The following is a 10,846-nucleotide window of genomic DNA, read 5'->3' as shown; positions in this document are numbered from 1 at the left end:
CAGTGTCAATATGTGTGTCCACCATGTTGGATAGAACACAGAGGACAATGTCAAGGTCAGCAATGTATAGCTGAAAACGCCCCTTTTTCATAAGGAAGTGTCCACTGTTGATTAGGTCAACAAAAGTGTGCCAGCGTGTTCCGATGCGTTCGTAGGCGTTTTTGACATGTTCCAGTGCGTTCCAAACCAGAAAACATGGTGCCTGCAGTACTTTTTTTGAATGCACTGACTGCAATGGTGGGAACTACAGCCCAAAAAAACATAGGGAAACATAAGGATGCATTTCTGGTGTGATTAAAAAAATGTATGGCCTGGTTCTGGTCTGGTGATGGTGGAAACAAGCCCTTAAGAAGTGTAAATTATTGCAAGACTTGAGTCCAGTTACCAGCTTTGGTAACAGACCAACTGCAGCAACCTGGGCATTGTGAATTTTATTTCCAGCTATCGAAACACTATTATTTTTTATTGTTTATTAATTATATTTATTAATATTTATAGGAATGGACCGATACCGTTATTTTGGTACCGATAGTTTTTTTTCAGTACTCGGTGATACCGAGCACCAGAAGTCCCATTCAGGAAGCCAGGTGGCGTGTATTGACTCGCCACTTGCCTTCCTGATTAGCCGTGAAGCCGGGCAGCGTGTAAAGACTCGCCACCCGGCTTCCCTGATTAACAAGAAAGTCCCCTCTTACCTCGGCATGTCCAGCCTGTCACCCCCAGGGCCTCTCCAGCCAGGGCCGAAGCGTATCACCGTGCTTTCCTCACGATTTTTGAAAGAGGATATTTGGCTGTTTTTAGTCGCGTTCCAGCGCTGAAACGCAATTAAACACTCTCAAAAATGTGCTGATCCGCGCATTTCTATTAAAATGGGGGCGGGGGGTTTTGTTTTGCTAAGGGGCCCTGGGATTTCTAGTTACGCCTCTGCCGGGAAGTCTGCCCCATGACGGGAAGTCTGCCCCATGCTCGCTCGTCACACGTGACGAGAGAGCATGTTGCCGTTTCCCGGCCAATCAGGAAACCGGGCAGCGCGTCATTACACGCTGCCCGGTTTCCTGATACAGGAAGTATCGGGCTAGGCATCGGAGCATTTGGCCGAGTACGAGTACTCGGCCAAATACTCGGTATCGGCACCGATATCGATACTAGTATCGGTATTGGTGCATCTCTAATTGTTTATTAATTTTTAGTGCAAACACAGCAGTAAACTAAGGGGTCTATTTATAAATGCTTTCACACTAGATTGACACAACTTTTACCATTGCCTCCCTACATTCTAAAGGTGCCCACACACCTTGCAATCGTCCGATGATCGGACTGTCGTACGATTTTCATACGGCGGCCCCATCCTGCCCCGACCATCGCACAGTTCAATTAGCGGTCTTAAGCAGAAATCACCTGGATGATTTTCGTTAATTGACCGCACGGATTTTTGTTTGCGCATGAGCAGTATTAACTGTATGATTTTTGATGTAAGGAAAAACACCAACCTTGTGAAAATCATACTATTTGACAGAAGTTTTCTAACCTGCTGGGAAGTCAAAAGGCATACGATTGTACAGTATTTGCGGTTGCACACTGCCCGGAAACCTTGCGAATATCGGACACGATCGCAAACGAAAATCGGCCGACATTCGTAAGGTGTATGGGCACTTTAAGATTAGCTTATAGCACAATGTAGTTAGGGACACACCCCTTCCGCACCGGATATATAAATGTGATTGGTTATACCCATGAGGGCTTCTTTTTTTAACATTACCTTTTTATCGGCTTCTCACAGTGACTAATGTCATCATTTTTATGATGGATGGAAGGTTTAGTGCAGTATAACACTTTTGGTAGTTAAATAATATTTTTTTTTTATAGAAGTTTATACATTAGACCAATAAGAGGGACAACTGAGAACAAAAAGGGACAGAAGAAATTAATTCCAAAAGAGGGACAGTCCCTGTATATGAATGACAGCTGACAACTTTGTTTTCACCCACGAATTACACATTTTTGAAATAAGATATAGTGTCCAATCGCACTAGCTTTGGTGTGCACTCTGGAGGAAGCTGTGCACTGTGCTAATTTCAGCGCATCACCGTTTATCTTTTTTTTTACAAACTTTATTGAAATATCACTGCATTCCTTATATCATTCCTTCTATTCACCCCGGCATGTTGCAATGCTGTGTATAGGGTCGCAACACACTGCAGTGAAAAAAAGTAGTGCCTTGTCTGGACAAACTAGTCCAACACATCTGGTGTCAATGGAACCATAGACAAATATGTGAATCTTTACTAAATGTGTGATCTGTTTCTCTTCCGCTCCCTGTCCTTTTTTGGATAACCATATCTAATCTGCCCAAGACAAGACACTTCCGTGCTCGAAACGTAAGCATTAGCTATACGGGCCACCAGCTGGAACAATAAAGTTGCATGAAAGAGTAAAAAAAAACCCGCCAGCTCAGCGTACTCCGTAAGTGGACTTTCCGCCTACCACAACTACAGAGATGCAGAGACAAATACCAGAGCGTCTACTTAAGTCTCCGCCCACCGGACTACAGAGATGCAGGGTAACTGGATAGAGCGTCTACTTAGCGTTTCCTGCGGCCTGGTACACGTAGACGACCTCTACTATGATTGGAGGAGGCGGGTCTGATAGCCGATGACGTCAGTGGTATAGAAGTCAGGCTGTGAGAAGTGCGACGTGTCCTAGTGATCAGAGGCCGGGAAGAGAAGAACGTCTGTGCGGGGTCACTATTAAAACGGTAAATATAAGTCAGCCCGGGACGGTATTTTTTACTGCTTGTTAAGTGACATAGCACTGGTATCATTAAGCCTTCTGTATGCTGTACCGGGTGATATCTGCACGGCTTTGGAATCTCCGTCAGATCTTCATAGTACATCCGTTTATTACCTTTTACATACGTGTTGGGTGTCCTTGGTTATGTATGGGGTGTTGTAGGCTCATATTCTAGGTGTAGTGATGGTGTGTAGGGTTTTATGCTGAGACAGCGAATGGCTGGATTTGTATCGGGAGCTCCTAAGCATCTACAATATACATATACAATATACGGGGTCCAGGTCCTCTCCCCCCGGGGTCCAGGTCCTCTCCCCCCGGGGTCCAGGTCCTCTCCCCCCGGGGTCCAGGTCCTCTCCCCCCGGGGTCCAGGTCCTCTCCCCCCGGGGTCCAGGTCCTCTCCCCCCGGGGTCCAGGTCCTCTCCCCCCGGGGTCCAGGTCCTCTCTCTCCTGTGATGGTCGGGGCAGAGCGTCCAATGGCCGGCTCAACCTGGATGGACAGGATGGAGCTAGGAAGGATATTGGGAGTTTTTCAGCCAGGCTTCAGTGCGGCGGCAAATGGCCTACATGTATGGAGGAAGGTTATTAAAAGCTGCTTAGTTTATTGGTACCTACTGAAGCTTCTGGATTTCATGGGCTTTTTTTTCCCCGCATAGGTGAACTAACCGTTGAAAAACGTCTCCTTTTTTAAAATTTGATATACCGTATAGCGATGCAGGTTTACAACCCGTATCCATCGCCGCCTTTGTCCCCATTTAGACGATTCACTCTTTGACCATGGTCACAGGAGCTGAAAGACAATCCAAAATTTTGATTAGTCACCAGAACAGAAATGATTCTAGTGACCACTGTCAACAAGGAGATATTCTCACCTTTTTGAGATTTTCTCTCCCTTCCTGTTTATGAAATAGGAAGCTAAAGGAAATCTGATGGATTTTTAAATGTTAAAAAGCAAAGTTGTTCCTTTAGGTTAGGATATAGTGTTGAGAGGTTAGAGCAGGGATGGCCAAACTGCGGCCCACCAGCTGTGGTGGAACTACAAATCCCGTGAGGCTTTGCAAGATTCTCACAGAAATGACTCCCGGAGAGAGATGCTTCATGGGATTTGTAGTTTCACCACAGTTGGAGGGCCGGAGTTTGGCCATCCCTGGGTTAGAGCCTTTGGTCCGGGCAATGTCACCAGGGGGAAGAAAAGTGAGGGTAAATCCAAAACTTTGAGTTGCTACCGGAACAGGAATAGAGGGGAAGTTTTCCAATGGGGACACTTGTCCCTCCTCCATTGTTTGGCCTGGTGCTACAGAAAGATGGTTACTCTTGAAGTGATGCAGCTGTATGATAAAAGTCAGGGCGAATGTTTTTATTCTAACTTTTTTATTTATTTCTAAAAATATTAAATCTTATTTTTTATAAACTTTTTTTTATTTCTTAAATATTTTTACTTTTAGGGGCTTCTGGGAAATATCAGGGATCTTAACAGACCCCTGATATTTCCCTTTTTAAAATAGAAAAAGAGATTGAGGACACAGAGTACTCAATCTCTTTTTCTCATTATAAAGGAACAGCAATCCTCTACTCCGTGTTCCTGTTTATTAATAACTTGTGCACATAGTATGGTTACTGCAACCACAATCATGAATGGAACAGGAGGTGATGTAGATCACTTCCCATTCATTCATAATTGAGGATATAGTAACCATACTATGGTCTCAATTATCTACAAACACTCGGCGATCACTGAGTGTTTGTATCCGCTCTCCTTCCTGACAGCTGTTAGAGCAGGCTGAGCAAGGCGGTGCGGGTAAAGAGCTCAGCCTCCTGTGACAGCAATGACAGCTGTCTCCACCCACACACCGCTCTCCATCCTGACACGCTGTCACAGGAGGCTGAGCGAGCGGTGCAGGAGAGCTCAGCCGCCTGTGACAGTAATGGCTGTCTCCGCCCCCACACCGCCGCTCTCCTGATATGTGACGGGAGGCTGAGCAGTGTGGGAGGAGAGATGCCGAAATCACGGATGCACCGATATTTAGGCCAAAAAATTTCACTTTCGACATTTTGCCAAAAGTGCCATTTTCAGCCGGTATGTTTCCGCGGCTGATGTATCGGTGCAACCCTATTCAGAACAGCTGCCTCCAACATGCTCTGCTTCCCTAAACTTCCTGTCCAGTACAAGATCACACAGGACACCAAAGTCTCCAGCAACTGTTCATCTACTAGCTTGTAGAAGTGAAGAGCAGGGGATTGTCTTGATTTGCCCACACAGCTTTTCCCAGGACTGATTCCCCCAGAGTCTTTACAAAAAATGTTTGCCCAGAGGTTCCCCTCGATAATGGAAGGAGATGGCAACCATCCTCGCTGGCGTAGTGTCTCCCAGATGGAGTGTCCTGCTAAAGGAATTGACTGATGGGCTCTCTGGCGGCAGTAGAGCTGGATCACAGCAGGACATGAATACTGTGCCTTGCCGACAATCCACATCGGCAAGCAGGGGCTCCAGGAGTGGGGCAGGAGCGTGGGTCCAAACGGGAAGGGTGATGCACATCGTTGGACTCCATCACAGGCTGCTTCTCCCATTCTGGGGGTTCAAAGCGCCAGCTCCAATGTAGGCGGGTCTACAGTTGACAAGTCCCCCTACCTGTACCCTTCTTGCTCTGGGGGCCTACTTCAGTGGGGCAAGGGGTAGTTGGCTTACTTTATGCACCTCCCAATGGGTCTCTCTCCAGGGGGGTGCAGCATGGTCTCGGGTGGCAGGCTCTGAGCCCTTCCCTTTTTTGGCTCAAGTATAGGCCTCAGAGGATAAGCCCCTGCCAGCAGAAGCCAAAACACCCTAAGAGTGCTTCCTGCATTGACAAATTGTTTTTCTTTCTGGGCCAAGCTTTTCTGCCAGATCTGTGTATCGCCAAAGAGGGGCATGCATGGCCAATACAGCAGTGCACCCATTAATTCTCTCCTCCCGCTGGGCACTGCTCTGTGTCCCAGCGGGGAGGAGAGAAAGTGTGACAGCCGTGTGAGTGCTGCGGGAGGTGAATGCTGTGAGCGGCTGGCATCTCCTCCCACACTGCTCAGCCTCCTATCAGTCTGGCAGAGCGGTGTGTAGGCGGAGACAGCCCGCACTGTCACAGGAGGCTGAGCTCTCCTCCCTGCACCGCTCGCTCAGCCTCCTGTGACAGCTGTCAGGAAGGAGACAAGTGCAAACACTCAGTGATCGCCAAGTGTTTGTAGATAATTGAGGACATGGTATCTTTACTATGTCCTCAATTATGTATGAATGGGAGTGATCTACATCACCTCCTGTTCATTCATGATTGTGGTTATAGTAAACACACTCTGTTCTCATGTTATCAATGAACAGGAACACTCAGTATAGAGGATTCCTGTTCATTTAGAACAGGGGCTGCAGAATGAGAGATTGAGAACTTTGTGTCCTCAATCTCTTTTTCTATTTTAAAAGGGAAATATCAGGGGTCTGTTTAGACCACAAATATTTCCCTTAGATATATTAGATAGATAGATAGATTTTTTATTTCGGTTTTGAAATTTCCATTTCGGTGCACCTCTACTCTAAATGCTATGTTCTGGTGGTCATTTGTGGTCCAGCCAGGTACCCAGGCTTTGCAAGGTAGAATGAAATAGCTGGGCATAACATTTTATATGGCATCATTTTTCCGATATAGTTTAAATGTATTTTTACTAGGGCTGCAGAAATTAACGATTAATTCCTCGATTAATCGTTAATTTCTTTGATCGATTAAAAAAAATTTGATCGGTACTCGCCTCTCCGCCGGCTTCCGGGAGTCCCGTCGCAGGTCCGGTGACGTCACGGACATCAACGTCACCGGACTTCTCCCCCCTTCCGCAAGTTGCTTTGCTGGCTAACAAGGGAAGAGGAGTCCGGTGATGTCGATGTCCGTGACGTCACCGGACTCCTCCCCCCCTTCCCATTGTTAGACGACGGAGACTAAGAGAAGATTCAGAAGTGTCACATGACCTTTAGGTAGGTTTTTTTTTTTTAAACTTTGTCATGATGACTACTGTCACTGAAACGGAAAGAGATAGGAAATACAAAAGTTGTCAGCAGCACATTAATAGAGTAGAAATTGTCCAGCAGGTACACTTGTTCTGGTGACATCTAAAACGTGATTTCCCTCACTTCTTATTTCCTTTGTGTCTATAGGGCAGAAAGTGAAAACAAAAATTCCCAAATTGGGTAAGAAAGGCAATAAAAAAAATGTGAAAAGATACTTCTTTTCATACTCTATCTAGAATGTGAAAATATACTTTTTAAACTAAAAAAAATAGCCAGTTAAACTAGTCAAAAACAACTACAGAAGGCCAGAAGTATGTACCTGTAACCCAGCAATTAGTTAGAGGTGGTATGGGTTAAAGGGTGGTTGTATGGGATGGGGACGTTATAATTAATCGATTAATCGAACACAAAAATTTTAATCATTACCAGCCCTAATTTTTACCTCATTTTGTTTTTTTCTTTTGCAGACACCATGGATCAGGTAATGCAGTTTGTCGAGCCCAGCCGTCAGTTTGTGAAAGATTCTATCAGACTTGTCAAGAGGTGTACTAAGCCGGATCGGAAAGGTAAGGAAGGCAAACCTAATTGGATATCTAGTTCTGAAAAACTGGACTTTTTTTTTTCTCCTCTTCTTCTCCCCTTGGGCTACCGAAATGGGATTTGACTCAAAAGTTTGAACGTAAGGGCTGTGGTATTAAAGTATGATGCATTCTAGAAAATCGTAGGTAATGGTAAGCTAGATTGGGGGTGGTGGTTATATTGTAAGGAGCATATTTTAAGCGGGACTCCCAGGGACATTTTTTTTTTAATTAACACTTGCAGTGTTGCTACCCCCGCACTGCAAGGGTTACGTGGTAGTTTTGGTATAGGGAGGAAAATCACCCAATCCTTTGAGCTAGCTGGTTGCCACTGTGCTCTCTGAAACCTGTCTCCTGGAGTTCTTCTTTAATTAATTTTAGGCAAATTTGATCAGTAATTTAAGTAGAACTCCAAGGAATTGGTACACCAGAATGTCTGTTATATTCCCCATATACTTTATACTTTGATGTGAAGGCATCATTTGTATACATATAGTGGGACAAGATGGCTTCTGAAGTTCTCCTTCTTACTTACCTGCCATCCCTCATTGGACAGTTAAAAAGATGATGCAGCACTCTAATGCAATCATACCCGTGCAAATTTGTCAGGTCGGTTTCATGATTTAGAAGTTTATTAACGTATTGTCAGCATGAGGCCTCATACTGAGGAATGGTAATATAAAGATTATAGGTGGCGAGTGGTTAACCAACTTCCGTCCATGGCCGTTTGTGAACGGCGGGACCGGAGTCTGCTAGGAGCGGGAGGGCGTCTTAAGACGTCCTGCCCCTCTCGTGTGTGGCACTCAGCGGGCACACGAGAGGGAAAACTGTGAGCATGTAAACAGCCAGCGATGGCTGTTTACATACAAGCGATCAGGCGTCTCTAGAGACGCCCGATCGCTTGCGGGTGTGCGGCCTCCCCCCCCAAAAAAAAGTGTAAAAAAAAAATTACAGCATTAAAAAAAATAAAGAAGCTAAAAAAAATATTCACAAATAATAATTAAAAAAAATAACACAAAAAATGTTTTAAAGTCCCCTGCCCCCCCTACATACACATGCAAACACGCGTCGGGTGCGCCTGTGTACGAAAACGACGATTGCGCCCATTTTGCAGCACATGTTACATATCGCCGCGAACGTCGGAGTGAGAGCAATAATTTTAGGGCCATCAATCACTGATAACGCTAAACTGATGAGCGGTAAAAACGTTTAAAGTGTCGCCTATGGCCAATTTTGGATGAGGTCGTTTTCTGCGATTTCGCAGGCGCGTGCAATTTTAAAGGTTGACATGTTTCGTGTCTATTTACCCGACGTGACCCCGTCTTTTATATTATACCAAAAAATTGGGGTGAAAATAAATGTTTTATAACATTTTATAGGGAAACATGTTTTTTTTTCAAAATTTAGGGTACTTTTTTTGTTTTATAGTAAAAAATAAAAACCCCAGCGGTGATTAAATACCACCAAAAGAAAGCTCTGTGTCCCCAAAAAATGGTATGAAATTGTATCAGTACAGCATTGCATGACGGAATAAACGTCAGCCAAAGTACCGCAACGCTGAATACTGAAAAATGGCCTGGCCAGGAAGGGGGGAAACACCCCGGTCTTCAAGTGGTTAAATGAAACCTGTACTGCCGACTTCCCTCCCGAAAGTACTAATTCCCTGGCTGTCATCCTGTTTCAATGACTTCAGTACTTTGATTCGTTGACCAGAAGAAAGTATGCATACCTGGAGCTTTGGCTTTGCTTATCTGCAGTTTATCACAGAAATCACTGCGCTGGGAATGCGTGCCTAACTACCTGATTGGACCAGTGAAGCCCCTAAAAGTAAAGTAAAAGATACAAATATTTAATAAAAAAATGAATTAATAAATATAAAAAAATTAAGTTTATAAAAATAAAATGTATCAAAAAATTTGAAAAAATAAACAATTTTGGTATCGGTTTCGGCCTGACATTTTTTTTTTAATTTCGGTTTTGTTTCGGTTTTAAAATTTCCATTTCGGTGCACCTCTAGTAATTTGCAGTATGTTCATCAAACGACTATGATTGCGTACTTCCAGATAGGCTATGTGTTCCATGTGGACTTTAAAGCCTATCTCCAGAAAAAAAAATATCCCCTTGCAGTGGAGCTGCCCCTGCCTTTTCAAGGGGTCAACTGCTCATTATTGCCTGGAAGACCTGTGTGATGAGCTTTTACTTCATGACTGGCGCCCACAGCCTCTCCCCCGACCCCCCCTGACATGTACAATGCAGGGCCCATATCCCTGTGTTTTTATATGTGAGGGCACAGAGGGACAGTCCACAAGCCAGAACAGAGGTGAGCACTGACCACCCTGGGAGCAGTGATGAAATAATTAAAAATCCTTTTCATAATACCCCTAGGTAACCCTAAGACATCGGGTAACAGAAATCATGTTGGAGTTGCTCTGTAACAGTCCCCTTTTTTTTCCCTGCAAAGTGAAACCACTGGAAGAAACGATTTGGTAAACATTTAGAAGCTTTCTACAGGTTTTATGCACAGTGGTTGTTAAATCAGATCATGAAAAGAATATTCCATACTCTTCTGGTTCATCTCTGTTGTCAAGTTACCCCAATACTTTCCACTATGTTTAATATGCATCATCACTGATGAGCTTTTGAGGTGTACCTGTGTATGATTCTTTTGGTGGGTTGTTTTACATTTGCATTGGAATTATTTGGACCATGTGACAATTATACTGTGCATATGGGTAACTTAAGTCCTTTGGTTTCAATCTTGCTTCTCATATGTGATGTGGCCATTAACGCATTCATTTTATTTGCAGAATTCCAGAAAATCGCAATGGCAACGGCAATTGGATTTGCAATTATGGGATTTATTGGCTTCTTTGTAAAACTAATTCACATCCCCATCAATAATATTATTGTGTAAGTATTCCACCACAGAAACTGATCACCAGCACATTCTGTATTCATCTCACTGTATGTCTGGGTTTGCACTGGTGGAAATGCATAACTGCATGTTAACCTGAGGCACTGATTTATGTGGGCTTTGCAGTCAGATGGCACAGAGGTGGTGCATGTTATACAGTCTCACAGACATGATTTCGATCCAAGTAGGGTTCGACAAACCCAGAAACTAGAGTATAGACATCTCTTCTCATTTTCCAATCCTCTAAGAATGGGTTTTAAGCTACATTTTCTTTGGCGTCTCGACTAAGGTGCAGTTTTTTTCCTTTCTAGTCAAGGAATAGTAAATTCTAAACAAGTAGCTTTTACTGCAGTACTCTCCCTCAATCCGGAGCGGTCACCAGCAGTAATTCCTTTCTGCCAACAGTCCTCATTCTTCTAGTTGAATGGCTGCGAGTATTTTCCAACATACTTCTGCAAAGACAGCCTGGGTATAGAGTATTGCTGTGATGAACCGTGCTTTCACATCTGTATATAAATAATGTATGGGTGGTGGGAGAGGCTTGTG

General features: G+C 44.2%; 2 protein-coding genes across 3 annotated transcripts in view; one reads left to right on the top strand and one right to left on the bottom strand.

Annotated features, from left to right (window-relative positions):
• The window catches only part of LOC108799381 (epidermal growth factor receptor-like), a 56,927-nt gene extending 51,604 nt beyond the window's left edge, over window positions 1–5,323 (bottom strand). The window contains exons 1-3 of the mRNA XM_018571248.1: window positions 5,082–5,323; window positions 3,512–3,577; window positions 3,056–3,296 (exon numbers count right to left, since the gene is read on the bottom strand). Of these exons, the coding sequence (XP_018426750.1) occupies window positions 3,056–3,296; window positions 3,512–3,577; window positions 5,082–5,323 (549 nt within the window). The remainder of the gene's footprint in view (window positions 1–3,055; window positions 3,297–3,511; window positions 3,578–5,081) is intronic.
• The window catches only part of SEC61G (Sec61 translocon gamma subunit), an 8,637-nt gene continuing 421 nt past the window's right edge, over window positions 2,631–10,846 (top strand). The window contains exons 1-3 of one of the 2 annotated variants that reach the window (XM_018571357.1): window positions 2,631–2,755; window positions 7,274–7,374; window positions 10,194–10,296. In XM_018571357.1, coding sequence (XP_018426859.1) covers window positions 7,281–7,374; window positions 10,194–10,296 — 197 coding nt within the window. In that variant the 5' untranslated portion in view covers window positions 2,631–2,755; window positions 7,274–7,280. Of the gene's footprint in view, window positions 2,762–7,273; window positions 7,375–10,193; window positions 10,297–10,846 lie in introns of both variants that reach the window. The other variant, XM_018571350.1, reaches the window with a different exon arrangement.

This window comes from Nanorana parkeri, unplaced genomic scaffold (genome assembly GCF_000935625.1).
Source record: "Nanorana parkeri isolate BGI_ZX_2015 unplaced genomic scaffold, ASM93562v1 scaffold41, whole genome shotgun sequence".
In the NCBI taxonomy this organism is placed as follows: domain Eukaryota; kingdom Metazoa; phylum Chordata; class Amphibia; order Anura; family Dicroglossidae; genus Nanorana; species Nanorana parkeri.
Note: the sequence above shows the minus strand (reverse complement) of the source record. Positions and strands in the feature narration are given on the sequence as shown.